The sequence below is a fragment of the Achroia grisella genome, unplaced genomic scaffold, assembly GCF_030625045.1.
Source record: "Achroia grisella isolate CSIRO2021 unplaced genomic scaffold, CSIRO_AGI_Agris_v1 utg640, whole genome shotgun sequence".
NCBI lineage: Eukaryota > Metazoa > Arthropoda > Insecta > Lepidoptera > Pyralidae > Achroia > Achroia grisella.
The window spans coordinates 5,549,050-5,566,617 of NW_026712977.1; the positions used below are offsets into that span (position 1 = coordinate 5,549,050).

At 32.2% G+C, this 17,568-nt stretch overlaps 1 protein-coding gene across 1 annotated transcript; it reads left to right on the forward strand.

Moving 5' to 3' along the window:
• The first annotated feature begins 191 nt into the window (after window positions 1-191).
• On the forward strand, window positions 192-12,337 carry LOC131849299 (SET and MYND domain-containing protein 4-like). The gene is made up of 15 exons (XM_059199338.1): window positions 192-479; window positions 676-934; window positions 1,507-1,687; window positions 3,182-3,323; window positions 4,009-4,161; window positions 5,119-5,253; window positions 5,973-6,180; window positions 7,055-7,253; window positions 7,800-7,896; window positions 8,257-8,443; window positions 8,639-8,786; window positions 9,584-9,721; window positions 10,124-10,203; window positions 10,539-10,615; window positions 10,866-12,337. The coding sequence occupies exons 1-15, from the start codon at window positions 334-336 to the stop codon at window positions 11,059-11,061; spliced, it is 2,346 nt and encodes a 781-aa protein (XP_059055321.1). The 5' UTR covers window positions 192-333; the 3' UTR covers window positions 11,062-12,337.
• Window positions 12,338-17,568: the final 5,231 nt, after the last annotated feature.

Sequence of the window (17,568 nt, forward strand, 5' to 3'; positions counted from 1 at the left end):
ATCTGCTTATAACCCCTTGCCTTCTTCATTACGATCGCACGTATTCGGCTTGAAACGGAACGCGCATGGACGGAACGTCAAATCGATATTAGGAGATTAAATTATGATGACTACACATTCCTTTGTAATCTATTGTCAAAACAAAACAATTTAAAACAGTAACATTATACCATTATCATTTAACCCGAAGGATGTGTAGCACTCGAATATATTAATTTAATTTAATTTATTTATTTAAGTATACATTTTAAAAATTATAGGACTTAAGAATAAATTAGTGTTCATTGCATGTTGTATATTAAATCAGTGCCTGAGTCTTAATTCCTATAGAAAATGAATAACATAAGGTTGCCAGAAGATTGTGCGAAACAGTGGGAGATTCTTCTGCTACTGCTTTCCGCAGAAGAGAAGAAAATTGACAGAACCAGTGATAATGAAGTTGACACAATGAACTACTTCTATAAAAATGAAGGTTTAAGGTTAGGCCATTTTTATACATAAACTATGTCTTAACTTAATCGGTTCTCACAGGTTAAACATCTAGAACTGAATGTTTATGAACTTTAAATGAAAACTTCATTCTAATTTGATCTTGATGAATTAATTATATTTATTGAATATATCAAATAAAGAGAAATAATAACTGATGTATTTAATTGATGTATTGTTTTCTAGAAAAATTCTACTACAATGGCTACATCAAATGCAGCTATCATATGCAAGGAAAATGTCTGATTGCGACACAGCTTTGAAATGTGATGAAGTTTCATTACTTTGGAGGCAAAGGGGGAATGACAAGTTCCGTGCTGACTGCTATGAGGACAGTTACAAGTGTTACTCTAAAGGTGTGCTTTATGCAGATCAGAATAAATCTATGTATCCTCTGGCACTAGCAAATAGATCAGCCTCATTACTTAAGATGAAGAAATTTAAGGTGTGTTCATTAAAGAATTTTTCGTATCTTTCATGTTGTCTGCACATATACAGCAATTTTTTTTTTATTTCATTAACAATTTATGATCTCTATTATTGAATAAAAGTTATTTAATCTCATTAATAATAATAATAATCTCAGGGCAAAGCACACAGCACCATCTAGACCCAAGTCAGGCTAAAAGCCAAAGCTTGTGGGGTACTAGGTAACTGATACAAATACATAGTTTTTTTCTTAAGTACATACATATTATACATAGTAAACACCTGGACCAATCAAACCAATCATACTCATGAATACAAATGTTTGTGCTGCGCAAGGAATCAAACCAAAGTGGTAACAATCGAAAGTAAAGTGGTGTGTTAAACATAGACTAGACTATAATACTCTAACTATATATAGTTGAGGCTGTATAGTTTTATGAAGATATCTTATATCATGTTTTTCCGATTTTGTTCTATCTAAACCCACTGTGATATGTGTATGGTCAAATAATCAACCAAAACAGATTTAATTAGCAATTACTTAAAAATAAAATTATTTAATATATTATCTTAATTTTCCTTTTATAGGAGTGTCTGGAAGACATAGAGCAAGCTTTAGACTGTGGTTACCCTAAAGAATTGCGTCACAAATTATTGGTGCGGAAGGCTGATTGTCACCTTGAATTAAATCAGAACAAAGAAGCACGGGACGCCATAACCGCCGCCAGAAATCATGCAGCGACTCTAAAGTTACCAGCTGTGCATATTGGTAAAGTCTACATAATAAATCACAAGCACATGCTATAAAGTCCAAACTTGTGGTGGCATGGTGGGCCATTTCAATATGCTCTAATATGTATGAGCTCTAATATGTTTGAGTGCAACAATGGCTGGTTCATGCGTCATACTCATGGACGGGTGGTGCTTGTGGGGTCTGGTCTGTTTAGGTTATGAACACTGATTAGACTTTTTACTTTTGCAATAGCATATGCTGGTGGTCTCTCTATTATCCCAAATGCGTACAAATTTTATTTAAAAAGAATAAGAGTTGTGTTTCTCAGTTCTTCTCATCTCAAAATCATTCTAAACTGACGGTGGATTTGACATATCATGAGAGTCTGTATTCACCTACATGAATAAAGATATTTTGAATTAAATAGGGCATAAGCATTTCATAAACAAATGAAGAGGCGATTGGTATGACAAAAGCTGACAGCCCATCTGATGGTGTGTAGTAGCAGTCATATATTTATATGAACAACAATATGGATATCACATTATCATGTGACTCACAATATCACTCATGCATTGCCATTCCAAAGGACTAAGTTGTCAGGCCTCTTATCCAGTAATTTAACAGCCTAATCTATACCCTATACTCATTGGTAAATTATGTGAGTAGTTAGTACTGTTAAGGTGATTACTATATCTCCATGTGGTAATGGATTGTGAATGTCTCCACTTAATCTAATCCCCTAGATATGGTGAAAGCCGTCTAAGGTACTACTAATAAATCAAAGAATGCCTCAAGAACAAAAAATCCTTTAAATATGATAGTAATCTGTAAAATCGACTGGTATAGTAGTAAGTATAGTAATCTGTAATACCAATATTTTCTTAAGCATTGTATTAGTGACTTGTATTATTTTGTTACCCCATTTTGGGAAACAAACCAATTGTAATTTTTTTATTGTGAGTGGTAACCATCACAAACATGACATGGTTACTACGGGTTGGTGTCGCCGTTCTGGAGGACTAAATTGTCATGCAATTATATCCTCTATTCGTATACTTGAATATTGTTGCGAATGAAAGATGTGATACAGTCACACTTTACAAAGCAATTTGCTTGGCGGCCTAGAGATGACACAGTACCGCAGTCAATATCGCTAATATTTTCTATTAAAGTTTCCCTAAAATTGTTAGTAAAGATTCATATAGTTAGTATTTTTTATAGTATATTGAATAGATTACGGCTCACCTGATGATACCTGATACGTAATTACTGTCGCCCATGAGATCCCGCAACACCAGGGGAATTTCAAGTGCATTGTCGGCTATTCTATGCTTTATTATAGTTGGCTGTCTCGATATCCAGGGGATTAGATTGTATGGCGTTATTCACAGTTCTGTAGTGTTATCTATTAGGTCTTATATAATTACAGTTTTCTGGGAAGTGTAAAGAATATAATATTATTTATTTAAAGTATACGTGTACTTTGTGTTTATGTAGAGACTTACACTTTCTTTTTATATAATATAGCGGAGTTTGAGCGCCACGTCAAGAAGTTAGAAGAAAAGTTGGAGATTAACCGCGAGATTCAGTCCGAGAATGATGTACTACCGGAGTGTTACCATGGCTTGAACCCTGACTTCAATGCTGCATCTAACGCGATACAATTACGGTAAATACACATATTGTAATAACTTGTTATGTAAATCTGTACCTAATATTCCATAATTATAAAATGTCGCTCATACATCTTGAGACATATAATGGCATGGCACTTATACAACAAATATCATAGCCAAATTTACATTCTATAACTTACAGAAAACTTACAAAGGTGACCTGAAGAGAAGCTTTTTTAAACTCTGCATCTAGTAAATATGTGATTAATAATATAGACACTTAAAAATACATATATAGAATGAATGAAACTCTACTGTTCCTAGCACAGAAAATACAGTTACATACACAATTAATGTATAAACAGATAAAAACAGTAATAAACAAGATAGAGGTAACAACAGATGATCTTGTGGTTAAAAACCAACATTAAAATCAAAAGAAGTAATTATACTTGTGTCTGATTAACATGTAACAATGATAATAATATAGATGCATTAATAGAATAGAATAGAAGATACGTTATTCAAATTAACTTAATTTAAGCACTCTGAATAGTCATCACATTTTTAATCTCATTTGGAAAGAATGAACAAGAAACGTGTGTGTTGCTCTTTCAAATAATAAACGTTGTAACTTTACATATTTAAGTCAAAATATGAAGAACTAATTTTAAATAATATAGTTAGATTAATGTTCCCACAGTATTACTAATGGAATAACTTTTTACAATCCGGCAGTCGGAACGACACGGTCGGACGACACGTGGTGGCATGCGAGGCGACACGCCGCGGTGACGTGCTCTTCAGCGAGGAACCATATGCATGGGTAGCCCTACAGACCGATCCGCCTACCTGCGAGACTTGCTGCAAAATGGATATCAATATAGTGCCGTGAGTGTAAAGCATCCCTGTTATTTATCCCTATAATCTTTATATGATTTTAAAAAATCCACACTTTTAACAAAGACTCAAAAAGAGAGGTGTTATAAAGTTTGATGTCTCAGTCTGTGCATCGTAGCTATTATACAACCTATTATTATGCAGTTTATTAAATGCTAAAGTGATCGTCACATTGTAAAACATCGGCTGCATGCTTAAAATTACGCTTAATACAAAAATTAAAATATTAAAACTACAAAGAAATCTAGTAAGCCGTAAGCGTAGTACCTTGCTAAATAACTTGGAAAGCTATGTTTTGCATTCTTCATATTTGACTTCACTATTACATCGATTCTATTTCAATGTTTGTCATAATAATATGGCTGATATAAATTACTTTGTTGATATATAGGTATTATTTACATTATTACAGTCCAACTTACGAATCCAGATCTAGAATACTACTGATTTGGTATAAACGAGCACTATGATATATTTATTACAGTGCGTAACCAAAAAAACGATCAGATTAGCGGTCTAGTTTTGAATTCAATACCACTAGTAATCACTTAGACGCCCAATAGTCAGTATAATAAGTAGTGCTGTTCTAGTTCTAGAACAAATTGTACAGTAAACACTTATGATTTCTAAATGACTGGAAGAATGTGCATAATAACATCCAGTCTAATATTGATCTGGATTTCTTACAGCAGGACTACCTTATGTGATTCATTGCCATATCATTGCATATGACCTGTTAGTGTTTCTAATTGTGATCTATTTTTAATTGGTTTAAAATTAATAATAAATGATAGACCGAGTTGACAGAAAGAAAAGAAGTTTTTATTTAATTACAATCATTTTATAGCATTTATACAAAAAGAGGTTTCATGTGCTAACATAACCAAATAAACGATCTGGTTTGAATAAACGATTTATTTTGCAACCAGTATTTCTATAACTCGGCAGTTGTAACGCCTGTTCGCGCAGCGTGTACTGCGGAATGGAATGCCGGACTCAAGCTATGTCATTCCACCGGTGGGAGTGCATTGGCGCCCAGGCAGACCTCTTCAATACCATCGGCATAGCGCATTTAGCTTTAAGGTATTTTATACAACAATTAACCGCACCTATCTATACTCTTAAATTTAACATTAGCAATATATGTATGTATAATATCCCAGGATAAATTCACACAGCGCCATCTAGTCCCAAGTTAAGCAGATGTTATGGGTACTACAATTTATTTTTGTCATTTGATTATCGTGAATACAACGTAGACGAAGAAGTGAAGTGAAGTAAACGCAACTTTACTTTTTAACTTTAGATATAGTGCAGTCCACAATATTCTGACAAATTTAACAATACCGATTTTGCCAGGTTTTTACAGTAATTATTGAGTTCTGGCACTATCGGAAATTAATATTAATTACCCATTTTTATAGATTACTCAGAAGTAATGTGTTGGTGTTTATTTAAAACGCAGTATCAATAAATTAATAAAATATAGGAAATAATAAATAGGGTTGTTGTATCAAAATGGATTTTTTATTTTTCACATACATAATAAGTATATTTTTTTTTAGAACAAATGACCTTCTTAAGATGTCTAAAAAAATATTTAGCTAGTATTTTTCTAGCTAAATATTTTTTTTAGACATCTTAGTAGTTGGTTTGTAGCTTAATATTGTAAAAAAGTGTAGTTTTAAATATTCTGTGAATTTCGTTAAATAATTCTTATTCATTTACATCAAATGAATAAGAATTATTTAACGAAATTCACAGAATATTTAAAACTACACTTTTTTGTTTGTTTTAAATAGGGTGTTGCTAATAACGGCCCACAATGGATTCCCGCTTTCGCCAAGAACTGATCCCGCTCCATCCAGTGCTGGAGACCTATTCCGTAGCTACTCGTCTGTTGATAATGTACAAGTATACAAGAATGATGCACACCCATTCTACAGAATGTTCAATTTGGTCACCAACTTCGATAAAATGAACAACACTGATTATATACAGTATGCACTGGTGAGTCTTCAGAAAATGACTAGCTGTAAACCAAAGTTGTGTCAGTTTGAAATACAATAAAAGCAACTATATATTAAATACTAAAAAATACTCTCAAATAATATTAAATACTATATACCACGCTTTTAGGTGCGTGGGATGTAGATAACTTTTTACAACGTATGGTAACCTATGAAATTTCGATTGCATTGATACCTCAGTCTCATCTATTACAGCTTCCAAGTAGCTTGTTTTGTAAGTTGAATTTCGATTTAGATTAGGATAAGAGACATAACATTTTAGTTCACTGGAATAAACATGATCTTCGGAATGCTATTTATGTGTACCTACATATAGACGACGAATACTACTTATCAGCAGACGGTCCAAAAGCTCGTTTGGCATTGTAATTACATAATAATATATAAAACTTATATTTTTTACCCAATACAGTTTATTATTTAGCTTACGATATATGTATAGTTTTTAATGTTAGGTGATAAAAATTAGGAATAGGTTTCTATAAAAGGTATGATATATAAATAACATAATACATGGAATATCATGTTCGTTTTTATAATCATACATGTATGATGTCTGTTCAGCCGTCCACTGCTGAGTATGACTGAAATGACGATGATTGCAATAGATACAACTCAAAGTATTATCATTATCAGCCCACTGCTGGACATACGCCTCTTCTATGGCACACCACTGGGTACGATCTTCAGCTTTCTCTTACAGTTATTACCGGCAACCCTATGTACGTCTTCTCTCCACATAGATGCGGGTCGTGCTACACTACGTTTACCAATTCGCGGCCGCCATTTTAGAACACATTTACTGAAAGTAGAGTTGTATTTATTTTTATCAGTAAAAAAAATAATATTTGCAGACTGCAACAATGTTAACGCTGTATTTAGAGAAGTACACGAAATTCTTCGATTACCTACCGTCAAGAGTGCCACATGCTCTGTCTGATGGGCAACTGCGTCTGCTGTCAGCTGCTATTATACTACGAAGTCTTGGGCAGCTCGTCTGCAATGGCCACGCTGCACTCAGTCTTGCGACTGTCGAAGAAGGCGATGCTACCGGTAAGAATGCTACCATCTACTATTATACAAATTAAACGACCCTTATGAATGTAAAATAGACGTTCTCTATACTAGTAAATATTTTTGGTAAATCAATTGCATATTAGCCCTATTTTTCACAATCCTCAAAAAAGGAGGATGTTCTTGTGATTGATTGTATGTAAATACATGTACCTGTTTGTTAATTTGAAATGTATATTAAAATATTGATCTTATAAACTATTTAGTTTAATATCATATATTAATATACATCCGTATCACTCCTTATAATTTACTATTGTTATTTAACAATAGTGAATTATAAGGAGTGATACGGATTGTGCAGTGCTTCGTAGACAATATTTATATTGCCATACTGGTCTTATTTAATTGTAAGTATTACCTTTAAGTATTTACGTAACTGTGTCCCATAGCGTACTGACTTGACATGCCCATATTGCCCTTCTATATTATATTTGAAACCAGCGTGACAGAGAAATGTGTGTATCGGATTATAGTGTAGATATTATAGTTTTTGCACTTTATTGTTATTATTATCATATATAGGTCGTACAGTGAGTGAGAGAGAAGTCCGTCGCGCGACCGCTATATACCCGTCCGCCGCCATGATGAATCATTCGTGCGATCCCAACATTATCAATACGTAAGTATACTATCCACTTCTATAAATACGTTTAATGGGTTTTAGGGTGAATCAAAGCGATTCATTAATTTCTAATAAATTTGTCTTTAATATGTAATTTCTTCCTTCTCTTCTTCAGTGTTTTAGAAACTCTCATGATCCAAATATTTACTCTAATGACACTTCATAGCAGATAATTTTGAAACGTTTCTGATGATTGTGTGTTGGAAAGAAAAGATCTAGATTTATTGAAATCAATTTCAATATTCATTGCTTCTTAAATTACTTCAAAGATTCTCTTTTATTGAATTGCTTCTTATACCACTTTACAGATCTTTTTTATAGAATTGGAATATAATAATATAATGGCAAACATTGTAGGTTTTACAACTGCCGTCTAATAATCCGTTGCTCCCGCGAACTGCCAGCCGGCAGCGAAGTGTTCAACTGCTACGGTCCACACAAGGCGCGTGAACCGACTTCGCACCGCCGGGCGCAGCTACGAGCTCAGTACATGTTTAACTGCACATGTACAGCTTGTTGTGACACACAGCGCAGGGACTTCGTTGTAAGTTTCTTTTACATGTTTATATTATTGACGGCCTCGATGGTGCAGCGGTTGAACGCACCGTGAAGAGTGGGCAACGGGTTCGGTGCTATTCGCACACCCCTCAAACCGCGCCCCGCAGCATTCCTACCGGACTCCGGTCGCGCGAGCTGACAATGTCCAAACAATTAAATAAATGTTACTATTAATTTTCAGCTACTATTTACCGCCTACGCGTGTCAATCTTGCAAGGGTCCAGTAGTATTTAACGGGCGGCGAGCTCACTGTCAACAATGCAACGCTGATTTCCAACTGGACCGGGCACTGGCAACTATAGAGCAAGCCGACGAGTTACTTTCACAAGGTAATCTCTTTTATATATAGACATTTTTATTTAAATTTGAAGGCAAAAAAAACAAATTCAATTTCAGGAAATCATAAATAATTTATTGAAATAGTACATTTTAGCCGCTTATGAACGTCAAGTATTTTTTTTTCTACAGTCTAGTTCAGGATACAGATTCAATTGAGAACATTCCACTGAATATCGTTTTTTAAAGCCAGTTTATTTATTTATTTACAAAATTATTTTTTCTTTTAAAGCATTCCTCGACAAATGTATTGGAAGGCTTTAATCTATATAACATTACGCTACGACCAATAGAAGTTAATCGTCAGTGAAAAATATTGCAAAACGGGGACGGGTTATTCATATTTGAGGGCTTCCGTTGCGTGGTCTGCGTAAGGGGTTCAAGTTACCCAAAAAACGCAAACAAAGTCGCAGTCACGGCTAGTATATATATACAAATTACATTCGTTGTATCGATGATTTTTAAACTGTCAATATTTTTCAAAAATTCTTCTACATTGCAAATACAAGAAAAAAAATTTGACCTAACAGATTTTATAAGATCATAAAACGGAAACTTATAGATATTGACGTAGCATATGGTATCACTTTAGATAAAGTTTGCATACGTAGTAGTAAAAACTACTTTTATCTTTATGTATGAAATGCTTGTATAATACTAAAATATTATAATTACAGGTACAGAGACGTAATAATCAAAATGTCGATTATCATTAATAAAATATTGTTGATTATGATTAATAAAATGTTGAATATGAATAATTAACGTTGTCGATAATGTTGCCTTCCAGCCGAACGATGTTTATCCATAGAGCAGCGCTGTGAGAGAACACAAGTGGCATTCCGAATGAAGCAGCAGGTGTGGCATAAACATCACGTGTCATTGCGTGCCACTGCCGACAAACTGGCGAGGCTGTACGCAGATGTTGGTGCGTTATGAAAAGATTTTTTAACATTCTACCATCTGTGTCCATTCGTGAATTTATCACACTTTAAGGGGAAGGATCGTCTATGTCTGACATTGCTTTATAAGCTTATTAGGCTTAGAAGTCACAAAAATAATGTAAAAAATCATAAAATCTAGGTCGTTTTCCACCTTTCTGGTCGTTTTATATTCGTAATATCATTCAATTATAACAAATAATATAAGTTCCCATGTGACAAGGAGGTAAACATAACTGAAATTGACTGGAAGTAAATATATGGATGGTAAATAAAGGTACCTTCCCTGACGTTTCAACTAAGTACTCGTATAAGCAGCATATATCAGTTGCCTGAAGTTCACGGCATAAATGCCTTAGTCCAGGACTTAATAATGTTTAATGTTTCAGGTGAATTCAATAAAAGCGTGGAGTTGATAAAACATAACATTCAGAGTTTGGAGTACCAGTTTGGTTCATTCAGTGTTGAGGTGAGTATTATGTAAATGAGTTAATAATCCATCACTATAATAACAAAATGGTCGCCGAAATAAACTCTGTGTATATCGCACGTAAATATTCTATGTTTGTCTAGTCGTTTGCTTATTTGCAGATACAATACAATGTATAGATATAAAGCGGGGATAATAGTACGATAATAGTAGTTCACGCATTGTAATACCTATATTATTAATAATAGTTTCTAAATATTGTAAAATATATCTGAAATTTTACATACTAATTCTTTAGAACATTTTCTTGTTCACTACTTCGGATATTTAGCTATCTTTAGTTCAGAGTTGTAGTTAACATTGTCTGTTTGCAGGTGGCCCACGAATTGAGAAAACTCTCTGAAGTGATGCTGGAACGTATCATCCGATCACCGCAGAATCCAGATTACAGGTGACAAATTATATTTTTTATGGATGATAATGGATGCCTGCACGGGGGGGAGGGGAATTGCGTTGGCGGTACTTTCCTAGCAGTGGGGTAAACAGTCCGCATTACTAACTACCCCTTCCCCCTAATAATATATACATAAAATACATAGACAACACCCAGATATTTGAATACAAATGTTTGATTCTTTTTTGATTGACGCTTTGGTGCCTGATTGCTCTATAGTTAAGTATCCGTTTTTTAACTTATTCAGGGATTGGTGTTTAGAAGCTCACAAAATAATGAAAAAAGCTGTGCAACTAATGGAATTGAACTATGGTTCTTGGGAGCCCCTTGTTAAGAGACTGAAGGAGCAAGAGAACCTGACAGCAGCCCTGTTAGCTGACATCAGAGCACCAGATGCCGCGCAAGGCGTACACCACGACTTGCACTATAATCTCAAAATATAGTAGCTGCGATTAGCAGTAACACGGTTTTATGCACTCTGCAAGAAATCACTGCGTTTTTAGTTCTATGATATTCACAACATACAAAGACGTTAATTCGATTTAAATCTCGAATACAGAATTGCAGCAATAAAATAATTTATATGCAATAAAATAATAAAAAGAAGTGTTCCTATTTCAAAAAAATATATTACAAAAATGTGCCGCCTATGACCGACATTTTTAAAACTATTAAAAAGTATATACACTTGCTGAAAATTACAATAAGCAATATATTTTATTCCAGACCCAAGAATTGTAATTTGTAGTGGGTTCTGGCATAAAATATATACGAAATGTACCGGAACCGCGGTGGATATCAGAAATTCTCGGACAATACGTGTCCGAGGAGTTCCAATACCCGCCAAGGCCTTATGTCACTGCCAATGTTTACTTCATATATAGATTTTAATAATGTAAATAAAAGATACCGTTATACATCATAAATTATTAATATTAATCACTGCAGTACATAAAGTCGTTACAAATAACTGTTATGTCAATTTTCTAAATCATTTATTACAGTACAGTTGTGTGCAATATCATATATATGTAATGATGGTTATTATATAATTTTAATTAGTTATTATATTTATATAATACCTAAGATACCTAAGGTATTAGAGTGCTCACAACGATAACTTAAATAACAAATAATTAATTACGTAATAAAGACAACTCTGTTGATTTTCCTCAAAAATAATCTATTCGAATTACTAATGCTGCAGAGTTTGCTTATTATTTGCCATAGCTATATCGACATAAATTCTAAACGAAGTATTTTAAACAACCATATTATTTATGCCACTGCCATATAAAATTTACAGAATAAGCTATAGTAATAGTAATAATAATAATTACGTTTGTCGTTTAAGATTTTTCGAACCATTGTCATATGAAAACAATATAACACCAATGTAAAATTCACAATGATTTAGCAAATTATTGTTCAGAATTTGTGTATTTCGTATATCCCTATAATACTTATTAGATACTTCTATAAGAGTATTCACTGATAACGTAAGGCCTTTAATTAAGAATAATTATTGTGAATTAACATAAGTAGGATTTTTAAACCACATGATGTATTTACTATACGAAAAAATATTAAATCATTAATTTTAATATTTCTCTAAAGTCATCGACTATTAGGTTAGCTAGGTTAATTGTAATATAATTTTACATATTTACTTGAAACCATTTACATTTTTATTTATTATACATTTATTAATGATTTTAGTTAATTATACAAGGATATAATAGATGAATTAATTTACTACTTCATTAATTAATAGTATATTTATAATTATTGCAAATCGTTTTACAATTTTAACGTTTTAAATGTTAGCACCAAATGTTAGCTATAATGGAATGTTATTGTATTTTAAATATTTCTATACTTTCACATTATTGTGCCTATTATTATTACGATGTTGATAAGGGTTATATTACGTTACGTTACATTATGAAATATATTGAACTATATCTAGCAAAATGTTTATATAAGATGCTAACTACTTTTATTATGGATATAAAGTGTTTAACATTTACTCCTCAATGATACCTTATAGGACATACGCAGGAATAAAAGAATGAAATTATGTTCCTTCCATTTGTACTCTGAAGATCTAGACGAGCTGAACTCAATCTCAATCATGCATGTTGTATTGTTCGAATCGTTATGGATAGTTTCTTCTGCAATTTTAAAACAAGCTCGTATTTAAATTACAACTAATTAAAGTAAATATGTAATAATTTTAGCATAAAACATTATTTGCCTATGAATTTCCAACTAATAGTGAGATTAAATTATTATAATGTTTAGAGTATAAATATATTCTCTGTAGTATTTTAGTATTATATGTACGCGTATAAATAAAATGGATAACAGTAAGATGGAGCACCTTACTGTTATTTTGTTTTATACGATACGCATAATAAATAATATTATATTATTGTATATCGAACACAATAGGCGACTAAAATTTAAGTGTCTTAACTCTTTTTCCGGAACTAATTAAAGACCTAATATGTGCTGTCGATCCTGTAATATAGGTTTTGCAACGAATACTATGTCGTACAAATATTTGTATCATTTGTTATTGCTACAAAATTGGTGAAGTAAATGTATTAAATGGGCTCAATTTAATCGTCAGTTTTTTCAATTCAGTAGATATAATAAAACTATTTCAGCCGTAAAAGCTTTAATTTGTTATTCTCTGTTAATATAATTTATAATATACAAAAATCAATATTCATGTAGAACATTTTAGCCGCTATTCAAAATTTAAATCCCTTGGATAGGTGCTGTATGATAATATAAATGAATATATTGGTATAGTGCCTATTATTAAAGCGATCATCTGGCGATTTGCAAACTAAATAAAATAATACAACATAACCTAACTATGTTATGTAAATGAACGACTGAATGACCCAATCATTAATTTTTATTACTTTAAGCAATAAAGATTATTTTGTTTTATAATGTTAATAATACGTATTAAACAGTATGTTACATTATATTTTCATACGTAACAGCAAGAGTGGTGATCCATTGGGTAAGGTTAGAAATCTCTGTAGAATATCTGATCTTATGGTGGCAACATATCACTTCACTAATATTTTTTTTTAAATCAGTTTGTATACTAGTTTATATTGATGGTCGCTGCATATTTACAGTTTTAATTCAATATATTATCTGTGACTATCTAATGACATTCACGTGCGTTTTGTGTTCAAATCTATCGAGCCCCGGTATAAACACCTAACATTTTTGTTTATTTGTAATTGGAGTAAAACTAATTCAAGTTGTAAAATAAAAATGTCTTCTCTAAGTCAAAGTGTAGACCATAATAAATTGTAGAAGACCACAATGACATATATATCGGTTCATACATTTTAATTTCCGTTATTAATAACAGTTAATAACAGTCATTGATTAAAACTTTTATTCTATTATTAATATATCAGCACTACCACCATACAATGATAATGAACAACGTATCTAATATATTTAGTCGTAGTTATATACAATCTGTACTATTAGGTTAATTGAATTTAACCATTATTATGTACCTACCCAATAGAGTAATTTGTAGATACTTCATTCAATTCTTCAGTCTCCAATGCAATACTAAGAAACTAAAAGACTAGCCTAGACATAAGAAAAATAATAATTTACAGTGCCTGCTAATCAATATCAAAACCAAAATTTGTTTAACATGTAGACTTCACTATTTAAACTTCGTTAGATATAGTGTAACCGTTACTAATCATACTTGTGCAATTTTTTCTCGTCGGCTAAACTTTAGAAATTATTTATAATCGGTTTACATTGGTTATTGAACGTTTTCATAAACAAATAATGCTGTATGTATGTGACAAGACCATTTAGTCTTAATTCACATCATAGTTATCTTAGAATTGTAGGTTTATGTGATGCACACATAAAACGATAAGAAACAACATATTCTTTTGAATAAGAATAATGAAAAAAATTAAAAGAATACAAATTGAAGAAAAATGTACGCCGAGTAAATTTTCTCGTTTTCAAAGACCATAAATAGTTAAATTTATAGCTCAATTGGGTCATACTTTGTTAGTTATAATCATAGTATTCAATTTAGCTTTATTATATATAAACTGGAATTGATTATATAGATGTGGTAAATTTTAATTATCTAATACTAGTGAAACGTTTTAGTGTTTTATAAAATTATAGATTTTATAAGTAAATCAGCTGTTTTATTAGTACAACCTTTCCATTTAAACATAATAAAAATTTGACGAGCCGTACAAAAACTGCCTGTTTATTGGTGTGTTAAAGTTCCATTTAAAAAAGATTGATGAAATTACGAATGTTGAATGTGGGTCAACATCTAGATTTATGTCTTAGAATAATAGCCTCTTTTTTTAACTTATAGAAAATCTTGAAAAGACATTCATGCCGCCTAAGGGATGGCGAGGTGGTGTGTGGGATTTTTAACCACTAAACTCCACACGATGTATCTGCAGCGCCTATACCGTAGCAGCTGAGGACTTCACATGTGGAATAAATAGCCCCTAAAGGGGTAAATTAATATTTTGAATACTCCATCAGCTGTCACTAATTAATTTACAAATTATAATGGACGGCGTTTATAAATGTACATAAAATTAAGAGTAAATCACCATTCAACAGAAATAATAATACGATAAGACTAAAATTACACCGGGTACCGAAGCAGTCTTTCGCAAGGGAGCATAACAATATGACGATAAGTATATGGCATTAAGCTCGCCAAATTGTACAAATTTTAAAAGTGTAATAAAGAATAAAATAAAATAAATAAGTCCGTGTTCGTATCATAGATATTGTAGACGACGCTTTCCACTTACCATCAGGTGGGTCTCTAGCATGTAGCATGGTAATGTTAACTACATTTTGTGCGTAAATGTTAAAAATATTTTTAGTACAGTAAATGTTTTCTTTTAACTGATATAATTGCTTGACCATACAATAAAAGAAACAATTGTTTGATATTTCAATTCTTTTAATTCATTAATATTAAGATTACGATCTATTCTTCCCTTACCTCTTCATATCTAATCATATTCTATATTATACACTAAAAAACTAAACAACAATTTTAATAAAATTTTGTTTTTACATAATTATACCACTACAGTAAGAATGTTAATCTTGGCCTACGCAGACGAGGAATTTTTTGTGGGCAGTTTATACATATCTCGTGTACACGGATACGCAGGGGCGGATCTACCTAAGGGCTTTTTGGGCTGCAGCCCAGGGCCCCGAGGATATCAAGGGGACCCCCCTTCCCACTGAAACGATATTTAGAATTTAAAAATTATTTAGAATGTTAAAAACCATCATAAGGTTGGCAACCCTAAGATGAATTGACCCATGCAAGTGGGAGTCTATCGAAAGGAACGGGGAATTCTGGTCGCTTGTTTTGGTGGTGTATTTTTTTAGTTGAGTGATATAATTAGGTACGGTAGGTAGGTCCCTAAGATTTAGCCCAGGGCCCCACAAATTCACGATCCGCCCCTGCGGATACGTATGGATTGCACGCTATAGCATACAATCCTGTTATTTCTGTTGTATTATGATGGACATACACTATAGGTACGCTAAGGATTGTCCTTCGTCTGCGCATGTCTTGTGAAAAAAAGCACTACTTTCGTACATAAGTTATCTCAGCGAACTGATTTCTCTCTACTTTTTGTGTATAATTACATTTATTTACATTAATTCTCGTCGTCTCGTCACCGTACTGTGAAAAAACAAAACAAAACAATGACCTATGTGCATAATCAACCAAATTTTTTTATACGCACAGAACATTGACGTTAATTAAATTGCTCCATACAAAATATTTCACTGGACGGTTATTTAACATTTGTATAATCTTCACACAAAGATTTTCAGAGTACGGTGCCGGGAAGTAGGTTTTCGTTTTGACAATGAAAATTATATATATTGCTGCATATTTGGGAAACCTTGAAATAAATTATGTTACAAAGAAACAACACAATTTTTTTTTGTGTTGTAAATATATTCGTTTGTTTTTATTGAATTGTGTGTGTTTGAATGGAACTCGACATTTAATTTTGTTATCAATTAGCAATATATTTGCTATATATTTTTTAATATCTTATAAATTGATAATAATTACACAAGTATGGATGAAAAATAAATTGAGGTACAAAATATAAACATTTGGACGAACGAAAAACTATGTTGGGACGCAAAAATGTAAATATGAATGAACATCTAGAAAAAAATACTTAAATCAGAACCGTTAACTATAAATGAGAGTAGAGCTTACATTGTTCCATTATTGAAAGGATATTACATTGACGTATTATAAAGAAACTATATATAACGTGTAAGAAGTGTCCGAGTGGTGGTATTTATTTATATACAACTAGCTGTGTCCAGAGGTCTTTTCAAGCGAAATTTATTTCGGTTCTGTACATATTACACATATAATATAATGTATTGATAAAGCCGTTTTTCCACAACTAATGAAAATTAGCAAATTAATTCCACTATTTAAATAAAAAAATAAATAGCTCACTAGGGACTATGGACTTATAGATATAAGTCCATAGTCCCTAGTGAGCTATTATTACCTAACTTAATCAAATACCTAACTTAATCTGGCAAAACATCTATTTTGCCAGATTAAGTTAGGTATTTGAAAAGATTATGTTTAAGCAAATGCTACAACGTTTCAGGGTTAACGGACCGCTTCACAGTCAGAAATACTGTTACACCGCCGGCAAATGACGCAGGTGTAGTGCTTATAACACAACACATATATTTGAATCATCTAATCGGAGTTTCTTGTGACCTATCAAAGGCATTTGATCATACGACACTTTTGTTCAAACTCGAACATTATGGTATGAGAGATAATAACCTACAATTAAATGAAAAAATATTTAGAGAATAGGATCCAAACT

Excerpts from the sequence above, each read along its gene's own strand:
- LOC131849299 (XM_059199338.1), top strand. The coding sequence starts at position 334 with ATGAATAACATAAGGTTGCCAGAAGATTGTGCGAAACAGTGGGAGATT. Across the intron at positions 1,688-3,181 it reads GTTACCAGCTGTGCATATTG|CGGAGTTTGAGCGCCACGTC; the intron begins GTAAAGTCTACA and ends TATATAATATAG. Across the intron at positions 7,897-8,256 it reads GATCCCAACATTATCAATAC|GTTTTACAACTGCCGTCTAA; the intron begins GTAAGTATACTA and ends CAAACATTGTAG.